General features: G+C 40.1%; 1 protein-coding gene across 1 annotated transcript; it reads left to right on the top strand.

Moving 5' to 3' along the window:
• The first annotated feature begins 2,401 nt into the window (after positions 1–2,401).
• LOC118763481 lies at positions 2,402–24,174 on the top strand. The gene is made up of 7 exons (XM_036503117.1): positions 2,402–2,517; positions 12,294–12,656; positions 17,284–17,319; positions 17,816–17,971; positions 19,565–19,586; positions 20,725–20,773; positions 23,381–24,174. The coding sequence occupies exons 1-7, from the start codon at positions 2,442–2,444 to the stop codon at positions 23,513–23,515; spliced, it is 837 nt and encodes a 278-aa protein (XP_036359010.1). The 5' UTR covers positions 2,402–2,441; the 3' UTR covers positions 23,516–24,174.
• The last annotated feature ends 3,425 nt before the right edge of the window (positions 24,175–27,599 follow it).

Below are 27,599 nucleotides of genomic sequence, written 5' to 3'. Positions count from 1 at the left end.
CTGACCAATGCCTTACAAATGAATTACTCAGTAGATGAAGACTGTGAGGAAGCCTGTTATGTGTGTGTGTGTGTATATATATATATATATATATATATTATATATATATATGGCTTCCGTGCCGCTGGCACGTTAAAAGCTCCAACCGATCGTGACCGATGCTGGACCCCCCCCCCCCGGCACCTGTGCAGGTGGCACGTAAAAAGCACCCACTACACTCGCGGAGTGGTTGATGTTAGGAAGGGCATCCAGCCGTAGAAACTCTGCCAGATCAGACTGGAGCCTGGAGCAGCCCCTGGCTTCCCAGACCCCGGTCAAACCGTCCAACCCGTGCTAGCGCGGAAAACGGACGTTAAACGATGATGATGATGATGATATATATATATATATATATACACACATATTTATTCTTTTATTCTTTTACTTGTTTCAGTCATTTGACTGTGGCCATGCTGGAGCACCACCTTTAGTCAAACAAATCGACACCACCACTTATTCTTCGTAAGCCTAGTACTTATTCCATCAAACTCTTTTGCCAAACCACTAAGTTACAGGGATGTAAACAGACCAACATTGGCTGTTAAGTGATGGTGGGGGGGACAAACACAGACACAAAAATACATACATACACACACATACATATATATATATATATATATATATATATACAATGGGCTTCTTTCAGTTTCTGTCTACCAAATCCACTCACAAGGTTTTGGTCGGCCCAAGGCTATATTAGAAGACACTTGCCCAAGGTGCCATGCAGTGGGACTGAACTCAGAACCATGTGGTTGGGAAGCAAGCTTCTTACCACACAGCACACCTGTACCTATATATATGTATGTATGTGTTTGTCTTTGTATTCATGATCCCCTACCTACCCACCATCACAGTGTTGGTTTGCTTGCAACCCCATGGCTTGGTAGTTTGGCAGAGGTTGATTTGCTTCACTTAACCTTTCAAGGTAGTGCCCCAGCATGGCCGCAGCTCAGTGACAGAAACATACAAGCAACCCTCATTTACTCACAGTGGAGATGTGGAGTGGAGACCTCCTTCAGTCACGACTGACCGTGGGATTGCAGCTAGAAAGTTACCCTCCCAAGGTTGTTTATGGAAGGCCAGCAGTTGCCCATGCGTACTGGCCTCGCCTCTCCACACCACCAGTGTTATCCAAGGGAAAGGCAAATGCCAATATAGCTTGGCACCAGTGATGTCGCAACTCATTTCTACAGCTGAGTGAACTGGAACAACGTGAAATATAGTGTCCTGCTCAAGAACACAACACGCAGCCTGGTCCGGGATTCGAACTCACAACCTCATGATCATAAGCTCGATGCTCTAACCACTGAGCCATGTGCCTTCACAGTAAACCATGTATTAACTCACAGTAAACCATGTATTTTTGACATGTATCTGTTTTAGTGTCATCAAACGAAAGTAGTTTAACATGCCCCCATTGTTAAATGATTTTCAAGTTTTTCCCTCTCTCTCTACTCATAGAGATTGCGCACATCTGCTGAGGAGTCCAGATGATGTCAGAGTAAACAGAAGAGGTCGGAATGTAGTGTGGTGTCATCTGGATAAATAAACTCTTCCTCCTCACTTATCTAAATGGCCGGCTAAAGAAGGGTGTGTTATCATTGTAGAGACCTTTTCTTTAAATTTACATCTTGTTTTGTCTGCCCTACATTACAGCTATAGAGGGGTTTTTTGTTGGGTTTTTTTTTTACAAAAATACAACCTAGACATTTTTGATCTTATCTTTATTTTGAAATACTAAAGTCTCAGAAATATTAAGCTTCCCTAACAAAGAACTTATCAAAAAAGATTAAATTTGTACCCAGTGAAACCGTATTCCCAATAAGCACATAGGGGCTCACACACACACACACTCCTTAAAATCTTGTATTCAGTAAAACGTCCTCAGCACACACAGATACACACACACATACTTCTTCAAATCTTGTATTCAATAAAACAATGTCCTCAGCACAATCAGAGATACACACACACACACACCAAATCTTGTGTTCAGCAAAACAGCTTACTCAACACAGAAACACACACACATATGCATACACAGACACACATGCATACACAGACACATGCATACACAGACACACATGCATACACACATCCAGATATAGAAACACACACACACACATAATCTTAAAACATTACACTCAGTGAAACAATGTCTCCAAAACACACACACACACACACAGCCTTGCTTCATGCTGAATTCATTAAAACGGTTCTTTAAAGACACTAAAACAAGTATGTTTTTAATGACCTCCCAAGCTTCACACAGCACGAAGTACAACTTTGCATAACAAACACTAATCCATTTATTATTCCATTTACCAAGCCAGTCTGTGTCCAACTGTCACACTGCCTTTCGGTCAAAACCAATCCCAACAGCTCAGACAGTCTTTATAAAAATGACTGGCCTTACACAATATCTCATTGTTCTCCTCTATGCTCCTCTCCTAATAACCTCCCAGCGTCACAAACAAGGTAAGCACTTTCCTATCTCTGCTATTATCTTTCCATCATCTTCTCGTTTCTTTCACTCCTGACCAATTTAGATTATCAATGGCCTCCAACCACACCCTCATAAAAGGTGTGGTGTATATATAAACTCTTTTAATTGTCTGTTCTTGTATTTGATTAAGGTTGCTTTTAGTAATTTCTTCTTCGTAAGCCACCTGCTCCTAATTAGTGGTGTCGGGGGGGGGGAATAGAGCTTCCACTGTCTTGGCATTGATTAGAAATGCTGCGATAGAATTATTACAAGAGTTTGTTAAACAAAACCAATTGAGATACAGTTTTACTTGGATTTTCATTCACATGTACCACACTCTCTCAATATAGACTACACACACACACATAAATACATATATAATATATATATACATAATATATATATACATAATATATATATATATATATATATACATACACATACATACATACATGGTGGCTTCCCCCTCGTGATCGAGTATGGCCATTGCACGAAGCTTAATCAATGTTGTTATCGTGCAATGCCTGTGCAAGAAGATTTTTTTTTAAGTGAGGAAAGGCTGTGCACAGAGTCAATCCCACTCACGAAGCAACAGCAGCCATAATCCGAAAAGAAGAACAAGTCAACATCATCAGTAACTACAGAGACGCAGGTTTTATGTCGGAGTTATCCCAGTTACCTGAGTTACCTTCTCCTAGAAGGATGCCCTAGCAAAGGCTAGGGGTCCTTCACTCCCAATGGTTTAACCGCGCGATCGGGTATTCAGTCCGATTATTTCTATGTCCCCACGCATGATACAGCCTTAAGACCTTTATTGGATGGCCGTTGACTCTCAAGAGCTCCTCCGCTCTTTGACGGGTTTTGTTTTTCATCCCGCAGGGTGTCCAATAATCACCCTCCTCACCAAGCTAGTTTGGTGGGGTTGCCGGTTTAGTCGCGGACGACCCAACCATGCAACAGGTTGTACTGGGTTACATGTTACCAGTAGCACTCGAAAGTGACCTGACATAACATATATATATACACACACATACACACATGTATATACATACACATATACATACATACATACATAGATATACACGCACACACACATATTTATACAATTTCAGCATGGAAGATGTTTTTAGGCCATTCAAGAACACACGAACATCATTACTTTCACTTCAACATTTAAACGTCCATTTTCCATGCTAGCATGGTTTGGACGGGTCTGGGAAGCCAGGAGTCTGCACCAAGCCCAGTCTGATCTGGCAGTGTTTCTACAGCTGGATGCCCTTCCTAATGCCAACCACTCCATGAGTGTAGTGGGTGCTCTTTACGTGCCACCAGCACAGGGGCCAGAGGAGGCTGGCAACAGCCATGATCAGTTGGTGTCTTTTATGTGCTACCGGCATGGAGCCAGCCAAGGCGGTGCTGGCATCAGCCACGTTCGGATGGTGCTTTTTACGTGCCACTGGCACAGGGACCCCCACCTATCCCCTGCCATGTCTTGCTATTTCATTCCACTAATACTGCTCAGCCATTCAACAGATATCTCTCTTCAATACTTTATGACCAAAGCAGCAACAGAACAGGATTAACTTGGCTTAAATTGACAAATTAATCCACCCAAGATTTCTTCATTAATAACATTTTTTTTTAAATGTATCTTCGTCAAAGAGTTGCTCCTGCAAAGCAAATTAAATAAAATTTGGGATTTGCAGAAGGTCAAAGTTGGTAACAAAAACAGGATAGTGAAAACAAACGGTATGGGCTGTTAAGCCATAATGAGGTGAAGTGGTGAATGCTGGAGAAAGAAGCTTTGACAGGAGACAGACAAAAATGCCTGCTATCCCGGTAGCTGAACGAGAAGAAATAAAGAAATTTGAGTTAGGAAAAGAAAGATGGCCACTGGTCACATGTGAGCAACGAAAGTCAAGGAGGATGAGAGAGGGACAGGTATAGAACGGTGAAGGAGGGAGGAGAAAAATTAGAGAAAGGATGAGAGAAAAAAGGGAGATACAAATACAGAAAGAGGAAGAGAGAGAGAAATAGAGATAGTGATAGAATTAGTGTTGCATCAGAATTATTGAGATAAAACTTACTTGGAAATGGATGATGCAGAAACTGGTACAACACATCTAAATTTGGGTGCAGCTCTCTGGCTTGCAAGCTCCTGTCAAACTGCCTGAACGATGGCAGCATGATGATATATATATATATATATAGGGTTATTCAAAAAGACTGAACCGATTTCATTATGCAGTATTTTAATAAGGGAAAGCAATAGGAATCTCCAGCTAAGTCACAAGTATTTACTCACAATCAACTTTATTTCCTGTCTTACAAGTGGTCACTACCTGCAACATCAATGTGATAAGAGAATTCCTCCCAGATGAGTATCAGCAGAGCAAAAGCAAGTTCATTATGGGATTAAAGAATAAATTTGCTTTGCTTGAGATGATTCCAGAAGATATTGACATAGAAGGGAAATGGAGAAGCTCCGATAAAGCATTCAACCAGACAGCCGAAGAAGTACTCAGTGGATTGTGATATACTGATTCGTGTCTGGGAGGAATTCTCATATTGCATTGATGTTGTCCGTGCTGCAAGTGGTGGCCACATTGAACATTTGTAAGATAGAAATGAAAGTTGATTGTGAGTAAATACTTGTGACTTAGCTGGAGATTCCTATTGCTTTTCCTTAATAAAATATTGCATAATGAAATTGGTTCACTCTTTTTGAATAACCCTGTTATATATATATATATATATATATATATATATATATAATATTATATATATATAATATTTATATATGTATATATAGGCTTCTTTCAGTTTCTGTCTATCAATTCCACAAGACTTTGGTTGATCTGAGGCTATCGTAGAAAACACTTGCCTAAGGTGCCACATAGGGGGACTGAACCTAGACCCATGTTGTTGGGAAGCAAGCTTCTTACCACACAACCAAGCCTGCGCATATATATATATATACATACATACACACACGGTTAGTCCTTATGACTCTACAAAGAACATGGGGCCAGTTTCCTGTTTTCTCCAGAATATATATTCTTCCCTGGACAGGGTTCCAGTTCAAAGCAAGATTACCCACTTTTATTAGAGCTTTGTGAAATAAAGTGTTTTGTTATAGAAAATAATGCATCACCCGCTCTAGGAATTGAAACCACAATCTTACAATCATAAGTCTAATATATATGCATCCATACACACATACATATATATACACATATGCAGGCATAGCACAGATAGACATATATATTCTAAGCATATTTGTATGTATGTATATACATGTGTATACATACATGCATTTTTGTCTGTATTGTGTATGAACACACACACACTGCCATCATTCTACGCATGTTTTTCCATGCCAGCATGGGTCAGATGGGTCAACATGGGAAAGCGACTATATGTTGGTAGTGATGACGGTGGTGGTGTTGCATATATATATATATATATATATATATATATATATCATCATCATCATCGTTTAACGTCCGCTTTCCATGCTAGCATGGGTTGGACGGTATATATATATATTTTACCTTTCATCCTTTCGGGGTCGATAAATTAAGTACCAGTTACCCACTGGGGCCGATGTAATCGACTGAATCCCTTTGTCTGTCCTTGTTTGTCCCCTCTGTGTTTAGCCCCTTGTGGGTAGTAAAGAAATATATATATATATATATATATATATAAAATCAATATAAGGGTAGCAAAAAATTCGATAGAAATTTATTTCGCCACCAGCGGTCTAGTGAGAAAGAGAAAATAGTCACAGACTATATATATATAATTTCAACAATATTAAGGAATGGCCCTGATAGGCCATTCGATCACCAGAAAGAGCAGCCAAACAAAACTGCTAAATAGTAGTAATTCAGAAATCAAAGGAAAATTAAAACATTTTTTGGCTGCTCTTTCTGGTGAGTCGAATGGCCTATCAGGGCCATTCCTTAATATTGTTGAAATTATATATATATATATATATATATATTATATATATATATATTATGTCTGCGTATGCGCATGTATTCTTTTATTCTTTTACTTGTTTCAGTCATTTGACTGCGGCCATGCTGGAGCACCGCCTCTAGTCGAGCAAATCGACCCCAGGACTTATTCTCTGTAAGCCCAGTACTTATTCTATTGGTCTCTTTTGCCGAACCGCTAAGTGACGGGGACGTAAACACACCAGCATCGGTTGTCAAGCAATGCTAGAGGGACAAACACAGACACACAAACATATACACACACACATACATATATATATATATACATATATACGACAGGCTTCTTTCAGTTTCCGTCTACCAAATCCACTCACAAGGCATTGGTTGGCCCGAGGCTATAGCAGAAGACACTTGCCCAAGATGCCACGCAGTGGGACTGAAGCCGGAACCATGTGGTTGGTTAGCAAGCTACTTACCACACAGCCACTCCTGTGTATGTGCATGTATGTATATGAATGTATGTGGATATGTATGTAGTGATTGGAGTTTATTTTATATAGATATTGTATTTCAACGAATATATATATAAGCAAAGCTATGTCTTCAATAATCCGACACCGTATCAGATGTCTTGTGTTTTAAAAGATAACGAAAGTGAAAGGTATTAACTGACACCACATGACAGGTTTGAAGTATGATTGAGATAAGACTTGTTGAAGCAAAATATTTCATACGCCCACCCACACCAATCTATTACTTTCATCATCAGTTGACACATAACTGAGAGATTGATGGGGTGGACCTTCAGTTTTAAAAAAGCTCCACCCAAAATTTAGATGGGTTCTACTAGTTTCTACATCATTTATGGTATGTTGAGTAAAAAGTGGTGTTTTAGTTAAACTGAATAATGTACCACCAGCCCTACTCCACCCCCACCCTCTATCTCCCCCTCCACATCATCTACTTAACTTTGCACCTTATTACCCAGTTATCCCCCACCACCACCACTACACATAAGCCCCCCCCTCTCTCTCTCTCTCATTTTTAATTTCAGAATGATCTTCATTTCTGTTCTCCTTTCACTAACTTTCTTTTCACATTTTCACAACCCTACCAATCCATCCAGCCAGCCCTTTTCAATTTTCTACCCCTATTATCTCTCTATCCTCTTTCTTGTAGCTTTAGGGTTAGCCCTGACATCTCATCTTCACCATCCTTTCTCCCTTTTCCTGTTGGAGTACCCATGTACTTCCTCTAGAGCAACATGTGTCCCTGTCCCCTCTATCATGCTTTAACTTCTCTACACTTGGCATAAAACCACCACCCTTAATACAGAACCTCCACTCAGTCAAGAAGTCTTGTCTTGCAAGGTACCTGGTGTCCCCACTAATGTTGGTACCATGAAAGAAACACCTTGGACATTCTGTAAAGGGGTTGGCATTTGGAAGGGCATCAAACCATAGAGACTTTATAAAAAGCAGACAATGGAGACCAGCACTTGGGCTAAGCTGGGTCCTCTGGAACCATCGGAACATGAACTCCAAACATGACCCCTACACCTCAGCAATGAACAATGACTATGGCTACAGCATCAGCACTATCCAAGGTGCTTGCTCTTCCGGTGAAGCATTTGTCAAATCTACAAACTGGATTTTTGGTGATAAGATAAACATCCAGGGGTTGGAATAATAATTCTAAAAGTAGAAGACTGGAGCCAGAAATAGTCCCCTGATCCACTGGATTCTATAAACCTATCAGACCCATGCCAACATGGAGAGCTGATACAAAATGATGATGATGATGAATGTACAGAAATCTCACAAAGCAATATTTTCCAATCATGCCATTCCTGACTGTTCTTATAATTAAAATAGTATTAGCGATTCACTAATATTGGTTATTTATTTCTTTCCCTTTCAGTAAGTTAATTAGTGGTTTTTATTTTTTTATTTTTGTTATTTTGAAAAAAAATTTATTAATGAAGAAATCTTGGGTGGATTAATTTGTTATTTAAGCCAAGTTAATCCTGTTCTGTTGCTGCTTTGATCATAAAGTATTGAAGAGAGATATCTGTTGAATGGCTGAGCAATATTAGTGGAATGAAACAACAAGACCTGGCAGAAGTATTACATTGCCTGCTGGAACATTAGGGGGTGAATGTCAGATGTGGTCTGCATTCATGGGGGACATGGTGAACTCATTGGTCAGAGCTGGCTCAACCCACTCTGGATGAATGCCACTGCTAATATGAAAAGTATTGAGCCATCTAATCCAAGATATTAAATGACGATGAGGGGGATATCTTCTGGAATTCCATCACTTCTCACGTCTTCACACCAAGTGCAGACATTCATAATTTTCAGATCAAATGTTGATTTCCTCCACCCCACATCAAATCATCTCTAAAACCTTCCTCACCCCCACCTGTCGGGGTAGACTGATCCACATGAGACAGTATTCCAAACCACTGTGGTGCACCTGAGCAGTTGTGGTGCACCTGAGCACTATACAATAATTTCATTATTATTATTATTATTAAAAAAACACAAATCCACTAACTTCATTCCTCAATGAGGATTTTATTACCAATAAAAGAAAGAAATGAAGAGTCAATCTAGGAGGATGGGCGTGTTTGCTTGACCTGCTAGAAATAGTAGATAAAAATTTCCCTCAAATCACACAATACCATCTTAAAAATGGAAAGATATATTTACTTCTTTATTGCCCACAAAGGGCTAAACATAGAGGGGACAAACACGGACAAAGGGATTAAGTCGATTATATCGAACACAGTGCGTAACTGGTACTTATTTAATCAACCCCAAAAGGATGAAAGACAAAGTCGACATCAGCAGAATTTGAACTCAGAACGTAACGGCAAATGAAATACCACTAAGCATTTTGCCTGGTATGCTAACGGTTCTCCCAGCTCACTGCCCTAAAATGGAAAGATATATTGACTGAAAATAGGACACACCTACACCCTCAACACACACACACACACAACAGGCTTATTTCTGTTTCTGTCTACCAAATTCACTGGTTGGTTGTGACCTATAGCTTCAGTAGAAGACATTTTCCCATGGTACCACACAGTGGGAATGAAACCAGGACGACATGGTTGGCAAGCAAGTTTCTCTACCACACAGTCATACCCGCACACCCCCTCTCCCTCTCTTTATCTATATTATTATTATTATTACTATTATTCTTTATATCATACTAGCAGTATCGCCCGGCGTTGCTCGGGTTTGTAAGGGAAATAACTATATAAGCATTTTTAGAGAGTTATAGCCAAAAAATAGCAAAAAAATGCATTAAAAATGGAAAAAAAAACTGATGGTAAATTTTTTTTTAAATCGTTGACTCATCGTAGACATTTTTAGAGAGTTACTTCCCTTATTTAATAACGAAAAAATGCATTAAAATGGAAAAAAATGATGGTAAATTTTTTTTTAAATCATAGACTCATCGTAGACGCGCTCTAATACCCAGAAGGGCTCGATATGAATCACGACTATAAGATACCCGAATTTGGTTAAACTGCACCGCAAACTGTGGGAGTAGTTAGGAATCTAAATCGTAGGAGACAGACACTCACACAACCTCTCTTTTATATATAAAGATTATAGTCTCCTAACAGCCAATTAATGTTACCAAATGGGTTTTTTGGCTGATAACCTTCCAGAATTGGGAAGATAAACTTGGCAATCATTAGATATGGCTGAATGGAAAAGTATGGCTTGGACTCTTTGCTGCTGGGATCCTGAAAATATCACATCTGGTTTATTATGGTTCTCAGAATTGTAAAAGAATCAGAATGAATTTCACGGATGAACGAACACAGCCAAAAGAAACAGATTAACAGCACAAACAGAACACAATTGATCCTTAGGTCTACCACAGTTAGGTCCCTTGTATTGGTGCTTTTTTTTTTTGTTTGTTTTGTAGCCAGTGACCTCCGTGAAATTGTTTGGTAACATTAATCAGCTGTTATGGGGTTAGAACCTCTTATAAATGAAAGGCGGTGAGCTGGCAGGAACTTTAGCACGCCGGGCGAAATGCTTAGCGGTATTTCATCTGCAACTACGTTCTGAGTTCAAATTCCACCGAGGTTGACTTTGCCTTTCATCCTTTCAGGGTCGATTAAATAAGTACCAGTTATGCACTGGGGTCGATGTAATTGACTATAATTGACTTAATCCGTTTGTCTGTCCTTGTTTGTCCTCTCTGTGTTTAGCCCTTTGTGAGTAGTAAAGAAATATATAACATCTTATAAATGAAGATAATATATCTACCCTCACCTAACGTATGAGCATCTGATTTTACCCACTCTGGCTTGACTGTTTTTGTTGAATCATCCAACCCATGCCAGCATGGAAAAGGGGACGTTAAAGGATAATTGATATGTGTGTGTGTGTGTGTTTGTGTGATTATTTTAGCGTTTACTTTTCCATGCTTGCAGGGATCAGATGGGATTAACCGAGGTAGATTTTCTGTAACTGGAGGCCCTTTCCGTTTTCATAAGACATTGGAAATGAAGGGATCCTCATTTACAACTAAATGCAATACCAGGACAAATGAGAAAAGAAAAAACAGAACGCATGCGTTAAATCCATCCATCCATACTCACATACAAACACAAAAGGAAACGTGACAGGTTTTGTGACAAGACATAACATGTGACACTAAGTGAATATGAAACAAAGTTATTTATTGCTAGGATAAAGCTGAAGACTAAGAAATGAATGTATCATATCTTAACATTCACTTTTCCAGGCTTGCATGGGACAGACAGAGTTTATTGAGGCAAATGTTCTATGGGTGGATGCCCTTCCTGTTGCAAACACTTGTTTTCAAGGGAGGTAATATTTCCCAATGGCCAGACATGTTTTTGTAGATGCTGGTTGTTAGTGAAAAACAACATACGAGCGAGGGCGTTGCCACTGCCGCTGGACTGGCTCCTGTGTAGGTAGCATGTAAAAGCACCATTTTAGCGTGGCCGTTGCCAGTTCTGCCTGACTGACCCTCGTGCCGGTGGCACATAAAAGCACCCACTATACTCTCGTAGTGGTTGGCATTAGGAAGGGCATCCAGCTGTAGAAACACTGCCAGATCAGACTGGAGCCTGGTTCAGCCTCCCGGCTTCCCAGACCCCGGTCGAACCGTCCAACCCATGCCAGCATGAAAAGTGGATATTAATGATGATGATTAGAAATGACACTGCTTGTATGATGGTGACACTTGCTTACAACCATCACACAATGTTAAGACAAGGAGACACAAAAATACATTCACTCCACCACATGTGTGCATGTTTTGGCAGACGCCCTCAGGAGAGAAGTGGGCTGATCTATTTCTGATAAATATTGGACAGACTCAGTAAGAAGGGTCAGTCAGCAAGGTCCACTGTTCGAACCAGTCATGCAGACAATGAAGTTACATCATCAGAAAGTGGAACATATCAGCACACATATACAATGGGCTTCTTTCAGTTTCCATCTAGCAAAACCACTCAAAGGGCTTTGGTTGTCTCAAAGCAATAGCAGAAAACACTTGCCCTAGTGTGGGACTGAACCCCAAACTATCAAGTTGGGAAGCAACCTTTTTGACCATAACCATTCCTGTAAGGAAATTTAATGTCATGGATGAACTTAGAATTAAATAACACTAACAGAGAATTGGTCTGGAGAAATAATTACAGAACTTCTCATAGCATTTCTTTCACCAATATTTTCTAACCCTCAATCCTTTTTAAAACAATATTGTTGCACAAGAAATAAATGTTGCAATTCTTTTTGTCTTAGTTACAGTGGAACTTTCTGTTCTGCCCGAGAAACCCGTTATTGGTGAAGACACATTGAAGGTTCGCTGCCAAGGTTTGGTCAATTCTTTCCCAGACAACATCAACATTTACAGCATCTTATTCTTTGCTGCCAATGCTAAAAATGGTGAACGGACTCTTTTGGTGAACATTGAGAAGAACCAAACCACATGGATTGACCAACAGCTTCAACATCATGCGGAAATATCCCGTCCGAGTGATGACAATACAGTTGTTGAGTTACTAATGGCACCAGCTCTATGTTCTGACCAGAGAGTTTATTCCTGTTCTATGCAGACGTCTTATGGAACTTTTCAGTCACAGACAGAAAATACTATTTTGAAAGGTAAGAACAATAAAATTGATGAATTTGGAAAAATAAAATTAGCATTGCACTATCTGCAGACCTTTTTGATCCTTATTTTCCTCAGGTAGAACCCCATAGCAATTTGATGTTTAAAAACAAAAAATCCCATTATATTTTTAGAATTAAGGTAAGAAACTTACTTCCCAACCAGAGGTTGTGGGTTCAATCCCACTGCATGGCACCATGAGCAAGTGATTTCAACTATAGCCTCAGGCTGACCAAAGCCTTGTAAGTGGATTTGGTAGACAGAAACTGAAAGAAGGCCATAATATATATTATATACTAGCTGGCCCCGTACTGTCAAAAATGATGGCTAATTGTATTTTATATATAAATATGGATGGTAAATCAAATTAATACACTTCTCAATGTTATCTAGAGGTTGTCTTTTGAACACTGGGGTCAATGTAATCAATTTATCCCCTCCCCTCAAATTGCTGTCCTTGTACCAAAATTTGAAATCAATATACATCTTGATATAAATGATTAATCAATTATTTTTCTGTGATTATTTCAGCCAAACCGTTCATAGAATCTTTGAATATTTATTCTGATGCATTTCACTCAGAATGGAGCGTTTGGCAAAATACAGAAATTTCTCTGACATGTTCTGGTAAACTGGGGAAACCAAATGGTCGATTCCGATGGTCATTCTACCGCCAAACCATCGACGTGTTCCAAGAATATTTTGGTAAACAGATTGATAGCATTGCAGAGGAGACGGACAACTGCCAGGTGTCGGGATCAAGTGTCATCGTATACAAGACAAATGCCTGGGACCTTGGTTTGATGTTCCGCTGTGAGATTGTTAGTCCGATGGCAGACAAAGAAATCAACTTGGCTCAAAGAATAGAAGTGTTAGGTAAGTAGTGGAAAAACTTGTTCAAGTCAGCTGAAGTTTCAGTTACAAAATGATCTGGGGCTCTTTATATTGTCATCTTTTAAAGAACAAACAAAATTGTATAATTAGTCACACAGTTCTAGCATTTAATTCATCATCATCATCATCGTTTAATGTCCACTTTCCATGCTAGCATGGGTTGGACGATTTTGACTGAGGACTGGCAAGCCAGATGGCTGCACCAGGCTCCAATCTTGATCTGGCAGAGTTTCTACAGCTGGATGCCCTTCCTAACACCAACCACTCTGAGAGTGTAGTGGGTACTTTTTACGTGCCACCAGCATGGGGGCCAGTCAGGCGGTACTGGCAACAACCTCGCTCGAATCTTTTTACACATGCCACTGGCACAGGTGCCAGAAAGTCACTCTGGCAACGATCATGCTCGGATGGTGCTCTGGCACCCTACTAGCACAGGCACAAGTGCTAGTAAGGCAACGCTGGTAATGATCACACTTGAATGGTACCTTTTATGTGCCACTGGTACGGAAGCCAGTTAGTTGCTCTGTCAATGATAACACTCGTATGGTGCTCTTTGCACCCCGCTAGCACAGGTGCCAGTCATCGATTTTGATTGGTTTATGATAATTGACGTCTCTTACTTAAAATATCTTCCTCCTCAGACAGCAGAGAAGCCTCTACATAGTCACTTGCTCTGCTAGAAATAACAGCCAAATGGCTCCGAAGTCATACCTTGCCATTTTAAAGCATGAAAATAGTTTGACTAATATGGTCCTAGATGCAGTGACTAAAAAAAATGAAGAGATGGTCCTGGCTGGAAATTCTCTGATTAAGGCTGACCTTGGCCCTTTAGCATTTAAAATGGCCATATCCAGTCAAAATATTCTACCTACTTTGTGTTGAAACTGGCCAAATCTGGCCCCTCACACCTGCCCTACAATGTCATTCTAAAGTAAACTACCGCATCACTAAAATCTTGAAGCAACATTCAAATTAATTCGTGATTAATTTGAAACAATATGAATAAATAACCATTTCGTTTAACAGGAAACCCTGAATGCTAAAGGGTTGGGCTGAACATGAGCAACCTCTTTTCTTGTGAAAGGAAAGGAAAAAGAATTTGAGCGCAAAAACACTTTAACTGGAATCAAAGTAAAGATTTGAGGTGAATTAACGGATGACAGCTGCAACAACAGCACTACAGCAGTTTTAAGGCATACTACGATCCTGTGACACTACCATAAAAGTACTATAACAATACTAAGGTAATACTGCAAGGAGGTGAGCTGGTGGAATAATTAGTATGCCAGGTAAAATGCTTAGTGGTATTTTGTCCATCTTTACATTCTGAGTTCAAATTCCACTGAGGTCGATATAATCAGCTTACCTCTTCCCCTGAAGTTGCCAGCTTTGTGCCAAAATTTAAAACCCTTATTAAAACTGCTATACTATAACAGTACTATGCAATTGTTTGATAGTACTAAGGGCAGTATTGTGACAGTGTTAAGACAACACTATGACAGTGATATATTCTAAGTGATGCACGAATTATATTGTCGTCATTCAGTTGATGCAGAGACAAGATGAGAGTTTATGAGTGTTTAGATGCAGGGACCAGATTAAAGCTAATCAATGTCCTGAGCACAGCATCTCATTTGACCCTGCCAGTGTTTAGATGACATTAGGACATAGGTACTGAGCGTGAAATACTAGGTTAAAAACACAATCTTCTTGCAAATCATTTCCCAAAGCACTCCATACAACTCTGTTTAGTAATCTACTTTTTATTTTATTTAACACTAATTAGCAGTAAACATCGTCATCATTGTCATCAACATCCAAGTTCCATGCTGGCATGGGTTGGGTGACTTTATAGCATTCAACAGATCCAAGGACTGCATCATACTACAATATCTGTTTTGGAACGGTTTCTGTGGCTAGATGCCCTTCCTAAAGTCAACCACTTCAGAGGGTGTGCTGGGTGCTTTTCACATGGCATCAATATTAAAGAGGTTACCATGCATCCCACAAGACTAAGAACCTCTTTGACAGAGTTGGGTTAAAGTAGAGAGGGAGGCAGTTTTATGCTATTGGAGGAGAGGTTAAATATGAAGGAAGGGGTCAGAACAAGTTTTATGTTTTGGTGATTTTATTCAACATATTCCTCTCTCAGTTTCACATACTTATTGCAACATTTCTTCAGTTTTTCTAAACCCTGTAAAAGAACTCGGAAGTTTGGGTCTCTAGCCAGGTCTTTCGTGATATCCTTAAAGCCAGGAACTTTTTTGCACCTCTTCATATATTTTATAATTAGTACCAATGTAAAATTGGCAGTGAAGGGTAAAAAAACTCCACCTGTCTAACACCTGTGGACATGTTTACAAAGTCAGAAAACAGCACAGCTCCCATGACTTTAGGAAACATTTTTTCACGCTGAGAGTTGCTGAAGCATGGAACAAACTGCCGGCATCAATGTTAGTTGTCGGAGCACTGCATCCTTCAAAACTTCCATGCTTCCTCAGATTCGCTAACACTACACCTGATTTTCTCCCCTCCATACACGCGCAAGTATGTATCTGACTCATACACTGTTCACTTTCCAGACATTTGTACATTACTGCATATGCTTTATATGCACTTTTGACAAGTTGTGGTGCACCTGAGCACTGTATACAATAATTTCATTATTATTATTATTATTTAAAAAATGTATACTTTGTTTAATGGACAATCAGGTCTAACAGGTGCCTTCTCAAATTACATGAAGGCAGTCACTAAAATGGCACATCTTGACCATTGCATCAGTCTGCCCCATTGTAGAGTCACCATAACATTAAAAAAATTTTTTTTTTTTTTAATATTTTTTTAAATATTAAAAATTCACATTTTTTGTCAAATTATTCTGTTACATTTGTCTATCCAACTGTAAATATTTTAAATATTTCACTAACTTTTTGTTACAACTTGGCAAAAGCGTATGTATTTTGCCAAAAATTGCTAAATTTGTTCCCAGTGGATGAGTTATTGCAGTCACAACTGAGGAGTTGTAAGTTCAAATCCTGAGCAGAGCTGTGAAACTCTTCTCATTTACTGACAATATTGTTAATGCAAAATTGAACGGACCTTTAAGCAAATATATTTTATTGAAACACAGGAAATCTAGGGCCACATTGTGTCCTTCCTTTTATCTAATACTGCAAGTATCATTTGAAGAAGACTTGACTGCTGTTTATGCAGGTCAAGCAAAGCATTCACAGAGGTGTGATGTTGCAGAGGGTATACTGGTATCAATGAACTAGCTTCGTATACAATAGTAACAATGATAACTACTATAAGGAGATGATGATGATGACAGGATTATTGATGATGGGAATACTGGTTTAAGTTGATAGTCATGGTAGCAACGATGTGGGTGGCAGTGGTGCTGGTGGTGACAGTGGTGGTGGTGGAGATGGGCCGATGTGGGTAGTGCTGACATTAATGGTCTACATTAGAAAGATGGCAGTGATAACTGGGACAGTGGTGGTGGTTGTGGTGACAGTGATGAAGGTATAATGGTAGTGATGGTAGCTGTTGCAGAAATAGTTAAGATAGTCAGGTTGTAATTACAGTGGGGGTGGGGAGGTGATGGTGTTGACATTAATGGTTAAAACGAAGGGATTGCAATGACCTTAATAATTAAAATGGTGGAAATATAAAGTGATGATGATGGTGATTGCACTAATTCTTTTGATTTCTGTATTTCAGGTCTTGGAATCAAGAATACAACATATCCAGCTGAAAGTAAGTGCATGTTAAAGGAGATAATGAGTTTAATATAAATAGATATTACAAAGATATAATATGTAATGGTATGATGGTAAAATGGTAAGGTATAAGGAATTGTATGGTCAGTACTGAATTGACCTATAGGCTTGGCAGGCTGAGCTAAAGCTGACAGACTGTTATGAGTGACAACTGAATGACCACTATAAACAACTGACCACTATGACCAGGGGTGTAGATAGGGTAAACAGCACCCAGAGCAAGCATCAAAATTGCAACCCTCCACCCCCACAACCACCAACAACAACATCAACCAAAAAGTGGAAATTCGCATAGAAATGGCTTAATTAGAAAATGATCTTTGCCAAAACTGCACCCCGCTCAAAGTGGCACCCAGGGTATGTGCCCTGCTTGCCCCCACCCTAGTTACACCCCTGACTATGACTGACCATACTGTATAATCTCTACTTTCTGTTCGCTAAAATCCTTTTCTCTTTCGCATTGTTCTCTTCAGATGCCAACACCGTTTCTTATGCTGCAATTTTTGTTGGGTCTGTTATTGGTTTTATAGCCATTATAGTTCTTCTGACAACTGGAATATATTATGGTGTTCAGTATAAACAAGTGGTTTTGGAATATTTCCAGAGAATCTGTCCTTGGCTATGGAAAGGTAACTCTCTTTACTCTTTTACTTGTTTCAGTCATTTGAATACAGCCATGCACCACCTTTAGTCAAGCAAATCGACCCCATGACTTATTCTTAGTAAGCCTAGTACTTATTCTATCGGACTCCTTTGCTGAACCACTAAGTTACGGGGATGCAAACACACCAGCATCGGTTGTCAAGCGATGTTGGGGGGACAAACACAGACACACAAACATATACACACACGTACATATATATATATATATATACACACACACACATATATATATGATGGGCTTCTTTCAGTTTCCGTCTACCAAATCCACTCACAAGGCTTTGGTTGGCCCGAGGCAATTGTAAAAGACACTTTCCCAAGGTGCCACGTAGTGGGTTTCAACCCAGAACCATTTCGTTGGTAAGCAAGCTACTTACCACACAGCCACTCCTACGCCTATAAATGTCATTTTAATAAAAAATAAACCACAGAAGTTTTTGAGAGAAGTGATGAGGTTTGATCTCAAAATGTTGGGCTTCACAAAAGAGTTGAGTGATAATGTCATAATGGCTTCACATTTTGGTAGAAGGTCAACAATTTTTAGTTAAGGGGGAGTTGATTACATTCACCCCTGTGATCAACTGGTTCTTGTATTATTGACCCCAAAAGGATGAACGACAAACAGAGTTTTGAACTCAGAACATAAAGATGGACGAAAAGTCATTAACCCTTTTAATACCAACCCAGCTGAAACCGCTTCTGGCTTTCTAGTACAAATGTCTTGTTTTCTGAATTAAAATCTCCCACCAAACCTTAGTTATCATTAAGCTAATGTTAGGAACATAAATTGTGACTAACTTATTTTACTAAATTCTTTGTTATATTTAGAATTAATTGAAAGAAACCCAGAGAATCTCAACAGAACTATGGTAACAAAAGGGTTAAGAAATGATTAATTTAGCCCTTTCGATACCAACCTGGCTGAAACTGCCTCTGGTTCTGTAGTACAAATGTCCTTTTTCAAAAATTCTGAATTAAAATCTTTCACCAAACCTTAGCCACAATTTATGTTCCTAACACTAGCTTAATGATAACTAAGTTATTTTACTAAATTCTTTGCTATATTTAAAATTAATTGAAAGAAACACAGACCATCTCAACAGAAATATGGTAACAAAAGGGTTAAGCCTTTTTCCTGTCAGCTCATTACCTTTAGATATGATGTAATATTGGTTCCACAATTTGGCACAAGACCAGCAACTTCAGAAGAAGGGGTAGAATCAATTACATGGATCCCAGTACTCAACTGGTACTTATTTTACTAACTCCAAAAGGATGAAAAGCAAAGCCGGCCTCAGCAGAATTCAAACTCAGAACGTAAAGATGTCTGAAATGGTGCTAAGCATTTTGCCTGGCATGGTCATGATTCTGCCAGCTTGCCACCCTGATATGATGCAATATTGATATTATGGTTTTATACACCAACCCAAATTCTCTGCTGCTGCTTCCAGAATACACTTGTAGCCATGGGAAGGGCATTACCATTAAAAATCATAAATAAACCTTTTTCCCCCCAAGTTCTTTATCAGGATTCATAACATTTGTATTATTTTGTTTTCCAGATGTAAAAGACACGGACAGTGTGTAAGTCTTCTATTTTCTCTTAAGAACTATAAATTGCATATTGGTCTTCCACAGAAGGATCACACTATGAGGGGGACATCATTCAGATTGGTGACCCTGAGGTGGTTTGTTAATCGCTTTTGTTGATAGAAATGATGCATTAACAACATATAGGTGATAAATTCAAACCTTAACAGAATAGGTTGTGTTATTAATATTCTTTTCTACTCTAGCCACAAGGCCCGAAATTTTGGGGAAGGGGTGAGAGCAGTCAATTAGATCGACCCCAGTATGCAACTGGTACTCAATTTATTGGCCCTTAAAGGATGTAAGGCAAAGTTAACCTTGGCAAAATTTGAACTCAGAACGTAGACAGACGAAATACCACTAAGCATTTCGCCCAGCATGCTAACATTTCTGCCAGCTCACCACCTTATATTTATTCTTTTCTACTCTGGGCACAAGGCCTGAAATTTCTGGAGAGGCAGGGGCAATCAATTAGATCGATCCCAGTATGCAACTGGTACTTAATTTATCGACTCAGAAAGGATGAAAGGCAAAGTCAACCTCGGCAGAATTTGAACTCAGAGCATAAAGACAGACGAAATACCACTAAGCATTTCACCCGGTGCACTAACATTTCTGCCAGCTTGCCATATAATATGAAGTCATATAATATGACTTCACTTCTGATCTGTTTCCCCTTCGTATATATTAATCAGTATTTTTAAGCTTTATATATTATGCACGTGTTTCCCCAGGTCAATTGTTATTACATAAGTCAGTTCTGTTACATAACACAATCAACCTACTTCCTCAGTATTATCAGCTAAAAATGGAATGTGAAGATATGGGCATGCCTTGATATACTCTTATGACCAGGAGTGCAATACATTTAACTCAAGGCCATGCACCTTCAAGTTCATGTGTGAAGGAAGAAGGGATATAATCCTCCTGTTGGAGGCCAGGTCTAAATGGTTGTGACCCCATGAGCCTGGTGATGGTGTTTAACCAGTCAACCAATTTAATTTACTAATCAAGGATTTGTATTTAAAGAATTAACATGTCACATATCTCTATACAACATTTCTGATTTTTTTATTTATTCTCTTTGGTCATGTGTGAATAATTTTTGACAAGTCAACATTCACCATTGCAGCACAGATATAAGAGAGGACCAACCAAGCCCACACAGCCAGGAAGACCAGGTAAAGTGTTACAACATGTTTTGTGTATTTGTTGTTATAGTTGTTGTTATGAACTAGCAGTACTTTGATCAAAAACGTTCAAGTAATACCCATGCCATCTAGTCTGATCTCAACATTGTCTATCTGAGCCTATATTTTGGGTTGTCCAGAAAGTTTGTGCTGATTTATAGTAGCTTACCTTTCGACTTATTTTAGAACATGGTTGAGTCCATAAAATAAGATTTGACTACACCTCTATTTAGAGCACAGTTTAAGCTATCGTTTCGTGGAAGAAGGTTTATGTTCCTATAACCTGTGTTAATTTTGTAACCCTTTAAAATGGAAGATAAGAAAGTTCATTTTCGGCACTTGATGCTTTGGAACCAGACAAAAATTGGGGCAGCTCGGCTGGGATGTGTTACCCCCAGCCTCCATATTCACCAGATATTGCTCCTTCGGATTTCCACTTAGTCAGGTCTCTGCAGAATAGTCTTAATGGTAAAAATTTCAATTCCTTGGATGATGTAAAAAGATACCTTGATGAATTCTTTGCCATGAAACCACCTCGATTCTGGGAAGAGGGTATTTTCAAGTTAAAGGAAAGATGGAGACGCATTGTGCAACAAAATGGTTCATATTTGGTTGACTAAGAATGTAATGGCAAGTATTTATTGACCTTTTTCTTTCCTTCAAAAATCGGCATGAACTTTCCGGACAACCCAATATTATCTAATGCATATGTTTTTACCTTATTAAGAGAGAGTGTGGGATGATAAAGATCTGGTTGCTGTTTCTGGCAACGTCTAGTGACTGTGTAGAGCAGTAGTTCTCAACCAGGGACCATATGGGTCCGTATAAGATTTTTGGAGGTCCTTACAAGTAAAATAGTAAATTAGGGACCCACACTAGTATATTAAGGGTCCATGAAAATAATTTTGATTTAGATGTATTTATTGCAAGACTTGGCTTAGTTTCTTTCTCCAGTGTTGTACATATTTAATATTTCAATCTACATAAGTTAATGTGTGAAAAACAAAAATAGGAATTTTGTAAGAAGTTTCTATAAAACTAGTTATTTCTTTACTGCCCACAAGGGGCTAAACATAGAGGGGACAAACAAGGGGATAAACATAAAGGGACAAATTAGTTTTTAAACATCAAATGGCTATAGGGTTCACCAGAATAAAATAGTAAGCAAAGGGGTCCATAGGTAATGGATTTGGTACATAGAAACTGTAAGAAGCCCAATATATACATCACCATCATTTAACATCTGGCTTCTATGCTGGTGTGGGTGTGTGTATGTACACATGTGTCTCCTTGTTTTGAGAATACAGTATGGCTATAAATGGTTGAAAATTAGGAAAACCACTTGTCATACAGTTTTTTATTTCTTTATTGCCCACAGGGTGCTAAACATAGAGGGGACAAACAAGGACAGACAAAGGGATGAAGTTGATTACATCGATCCAGTGCATAACTGGTACTTAATTTACCGACCCCGAAAGGATGAAAGGCAAAGTTGACCTCAGTGGAATTTGAACTCAGAACGTAATAACAGACGAAATACCGCTAAGCATTTTGCCCGGTGTGCTAACGTTTCTGCCAGCTCGCCGCCTTGTCATACAGTTCTGTCTACCAAATTCACTCACAAGCCATTGGTTAACTCAGGATTATAGTTGGCACTTGCCCAAGGTGCCAAGAAGCAGGATTGAACCCGAAATCCTTTAATTAGGAACCAAACTTTCTACTACACAGCTATGCTTGCATCTCTTATGAGCATGTGTGTGTAAAGAGCACCTTTCAAGCGTTGAGCCTCACAGAGGCAAAGTGGCTGAGTTCCTTTTGAGCGTTGGGCCTCACAGAGGCAATGACCAAGACCTTTGGCCTTTTGTCATGCTTGAGAAGACCCATCAAGCCAAGCAAAATCTCAATTGTGGCAGACACTGGTGTCACACAAATGGCACCTGTGCCAGTGGCATGCAACAGCACCAATTACACTCTCAAAGTGGTTGGCTTTAGGAAGGGCATCGAGCTGTAGAAAACGATACCAAATCAGACTGGAGTCTGGTGCGACCTTCCAGTATGCCAGCCCAGTCAAACCAAGTATTTGCCTTTTAGCAGTTGAAGTATGTCACAAACATACTTTGACCAACCTGAATTTTGCTTATGCCTAAACACTGCTTTGCGCTAACATTTTGTATGTGTGTATGTATGTATGTATGTATATATATATACACACACACACACACACATTTTCTGTCACATTAAACATCCACTGACACATAAATATTATTTATGATGCTTATAGAATAATATGTTAATATATGTATTTTGTAGGACAGCGAGCTAGCAGAATCGTTAGCACACCAGGCGAAATGCTTAGCAGTATTTCGTCTGCCATTAAGTTCTGAGTTCAAATTCTACCGAGGTCGACTTTGCCTTTCATCCTTTTGGGGTCGATTAAATAAATACCAGTTATGCACTGGGGTCGATATAATCAACTTATCCCTTTGTCTGTTCTTGTTTGTCTCCTCTATGTTTAGCCCCCTGTGGTGGCCAATAAAGAAATAAATATGTGTATTTTGTATATACGAATGTATAAAAACTAAGTTTACTTTGTTTCAGGTTGACTCCAGATTTTCCTCACCAATTTTATCAGAGTCAGAAATTTGCCAACATGACTTCATTGTGAAACAAAACAATAAGGAATTTATTATCCATTTTCCTGCTAATCAACAGTCTCGGAGCACCAACGTGTAAAGGACAAACTCATTTCTAAGACTGTCACAAATTTTACACAAGAACAAGAATAACAAGAATCAAGTTGAGACAAAGAAATGAATGTGAACCATCGTTTTTGTATTTGTATTGCAAGAATTTTTATGTGAAATCATCATCATCATCATCATTTAGCATCCATCTTCCATGCTGGCATGAGTTGGACGGTTTGACAGAGTCGGCCAGGTAGAAAACTACTTCACACTACTGTGTCTATTTTGGCAGGGTTTAAATTGATGTTCTATCTTGGGAGGGTCATACTGTCAATGAAAGACACACACTGGTTATGTTTCACTTCAGTTATATTACCAATCAGGCAGCATTTTATCCAAAATGATAACATTTTTGCCAACTCACTTAATAAATAATAGTAACTATTTCTAATATAGACACAAAACCTAAAATTTTTAAAGGGAGCAAGTTAGTTGATACCATTGACCCAAGTACTTGACTGGCACTTTATTTTATTGACCCTAAGAATGGATGACTGGTAAAGTTGACCTGAGCAGGGTTTGAACTCCTACTGTAAAGAGAAAGAAGAAATACAGCAAGGCCATTTTTCTGATGTTTTCGCAATTCTGCAAGCCTGCTGCCTTAATAATAATTCCTTCTAATTTTGGTACAAGGCCATCAGTTTTGAGGGGAGGGGGACAAGTCATTTACATTGATGCTAGTACTTGACTAGTAACTTATTTTATCAACCCCAAAAGGATGAAAAACACAGCAGACCTTAGTAGAATTTGAACTCAGAGCCTAAAGAACCACCAGGAAAGCATTTTATCTGATGCACAAATGATGGTGGATTAACAGTATTTTTTCTGGTTCTTTACAGTTTAATTTCAAATCCTTCTATGGCCAACTCCACCCTTCATCCTTCTGGTATTGATAAGATCAAAGAAGTTGCCGACATAGACCAAAGATAAGTACCAAAAAAGATCAAAGATGGTGCCGACAGAGATGAAAGAGGAGTACCGAAAGAGATCTTTTTCGGTACTCCTCTTTGGTCTCTGTCGGCACCATCTTTGATCTCTGTCGGCACCCTCTTTGATCTCTTTCGACACCCTCTATGATCTCTGTCGGTACCCTCTTTGATCTCTGTCGGAACCATCTTTGATCTCTGTCGGAACCATCTTTGATCTCTGTCGGCACCCTCTTTGATCTCTTTCGATCAGAGATCAAAGAGGGTGCCGAAAGAGATCAAAGAAGGGCCTACAGAGATCAAAGAGGGTGCCGACAGAGATCAAAGAGGACTACCGAAAAAGATCAAAGAGGGTACCGACATAGATCAAAGAGGGTGTCGAAAGAGATCAGAGAGGAGTACCGAAAAAGATCAAAGAAGGTGCCAACAGAGATCAAAGAGGGTGCCGAAAGAGATCAAAGAGGGGCCGACAGAGATCAAAGAGGGGCCGACAGAGATCAAAGAGGGTGTCGACAGAGATCAAAGAGGTTGCCGACAGAGATCAAAGAGGTTGCCGACGGAGATCAAAGAGGTTGCCGACGGAGATCAAAGAGGTTGCCGACGGAGATCAAAGAGGTTGCCGACGGAGACCAAAGAGGAGTACCGAAAAAGATCATTGAGAGTGCTGAGAGATCAAAGAGGGTGCCGACAGAGATCAAAGAGCACTACCGAAAAAGATCAAAGAGGGTACCGACAGAGATAAAAGAGGGTGTCGAAAGAGATCAAAGAGGAGTACCGAAAAAGATCAAAGAAGGTGCCGACAGAGATCAAAAAGGAGTACCGAAAAAGATCAAAGAGAGTGCCGAAAGAAATCAAAGAGGGTGCCGAAAGAGATAAATGAGGGGCCGACAGAGATCAAAGAGGGTGCCGACAGAGATCAAAGAAGGGCCTACAGAGATCAAAGAGGTTGCCGACAGAGACCAAAGAGGAGTACCGAAAAAGATCAAAGAGGGTGCCGACATAGGTTGTCGAAAGAGATCAAAGAGGGTGCCGACAGAGATCAAAGAGGTTGCCGACAGAGATCAAAGAGGTTGCCGACAGAGACCAAAGAGGAGTACTGAAAAAGATCAAAGAGGAGTACCCTCTTTGATCCCTTTCGGTACTCCTCTTTGATCTCTGTCGGCACCGTCTTTGATCTCTGTCGGCACCCTCTTTGATCTCTTTCGGTAGTCCTCTTTGATCTCTGTCGGTACCCTCTTTGATCCCTTTCGGTACTCCTCTTTGATCTCTGTCGGCACCCTCTTTGATCTTTTTCGGTACTCCTCTTTGGTCTCTGTCGGCAACCTCTTTGATCTCTGTTGGCACCTTCTTAGATCTCTTTCGACACCCTCTTTGATCTCTGTCGGCACCCGCTTTGATCTCTGTCGGCACCTCTTTTTCGGTACTCCACTTTGATCTCTGTCGGCAACCTCTTTGATCTCTGTTGGCACCCTCTTTGATCTCTTTCGACAACCTCTTTGATCTCTTTCGGTACTCCTTTTTCATCTGAGGGTGCCGACATGGATCAAAGATGGTGCAACAGGGATCAAAGAGGGTGCCGAGAAAGATCAAAGAAGGTGCCGACAGAGATCAAAGAGGGTGCCGACAGAGATCAAAGAGGGTGCCGACAGAGATCAAAGAGGTTGCCGACAGAGATCAAAGAGGTGCCGACAGAGATCAAAGAGGGGTGCCGATAGAGATCAAAGAGGGGTGCCGAAAGAGATGAAAAAGGAGTACCGAAAGAGATCAAAGAGGGTGCCAACAGATCTTTGATCTCTTTTGGCACCCTCTTTGATCTCTGTCGGCTCCTTCTTTGATCTTTTTCGGTACTCCTCATTCATCTCTTTCGGCACCCTCTTTGCCGACAGAGATCAAAGAGGGTACCGACAGAGATCAAAGAGGGTGCCGAAAGAGATCAAAGAGGGGCCGACAGAGATCAAAGAGGTTGCCGACAGAGACCAAAGAAGAGTATCGAAAAAGATCAAAGAAGGTGCCGACAGAGATCAAAGAGGAGTACCGAAAAAGATCAGAGGGTGCCGACATAGATCAAAGAGGGTGCCGACAGAGATCAAAGAGGGTACCGACAGAGATCAAAGAGGGGTGCCGAAAGAGATGAAAAAGGAGTACCGAAAAAGATCAAAGAGGTTGTCGAAAGAGATCAAAGAGGGTGCCGACAGAGATCAAAGAGGTGCCGACAGAGATCAAAGAGGGGTGCCGAGGAGATCAAAGAGGGGTGCCGAAAGAGATGAAAAAGGAGTACCGAAAGAGATCAAAGAGGGTGCCAACAGATCTTTGATCTCTTTTGGCACCCTCTTTGATCTCTGTCGGCTCCTTTGATCTTTTTCGGTACTCCTCATTCATCTCTTTCGGCACCCTCTTTGCCGAGAGAGATCAAAGAGGAGTACCGAAAAAGAGCAAAGAGGGTACCGACAGAGATCAAAGAGGCTGCCGAAAGAGATCAAAGAGGGGCCGACAGAGATCAAAGAGGTTGCCGACAGAGACCAAAGAAGAGTATCGAAAAAGATCAAAGAAGGTGCCGACAGAGATCAAAGAAGGTACCGACAGAGATCAAAGAGGAGTACCGAAAAATATCAGAGGGTGCCGACATAGATCAAAGAGAGTGCCGACAGAGATCAAAGAGGGTGCCGACAGAGATCAAAGAGGGTGCCGACAGAGATCAAAGAGGGTGCCGACAGAGGTCAAAGAGGTTGCCGACAGAGGTCAAAGAGGTTGCTGACAGAGGTCAAAGAGGGTTCCGACATAGATCAAAGAGGTGCCGACAGAGATCAAAGAGGTTGCCGACAGAGATCAAAGTGGTTGCCGACATAGGCTAAAGAGGTGTACCGAAAAATATCAGAGGGTACCGACAGAGATCAAAGAGGGTGCCGACAGAGATCAAAGAGGGTGCCGACAGAGGTCAAAGAGGGTGCCGACAGAGGTCAAAGAGGGTGCCGACAGAGATCAAAGAGGGTGCCGACAGAGATCAAAGAGGGTGCCGACAGTGATCAAAGAGGAGTACCGAAAGAGATATTTATCGGTACTGAAAAAGATCAAAGAGGGTGCCGACAGAGATCAAAGAGGTTGCCGACAGAGATCAAAGAGGTTGCCGACAGAGATCAAAGAGGTTGC

This window comes from Octopus sinensis, linkage group LG5 (genome assembly GCF_006345805.1).
Source record: "Octopus sinensis linkage group LG5, ASM634580v1, whole genome shotgun sequence".
NCBI classification, from domain to species: domain Eukaryota; kingdom Metazoa; phylum Mollusca; class Cephalopoda; order Octopoda; family Octopodidae; genus Octopus; species Octopus sinensis.
This window is presented reverse-complemented; position numbering and strand designations above follow the sequence as displayed.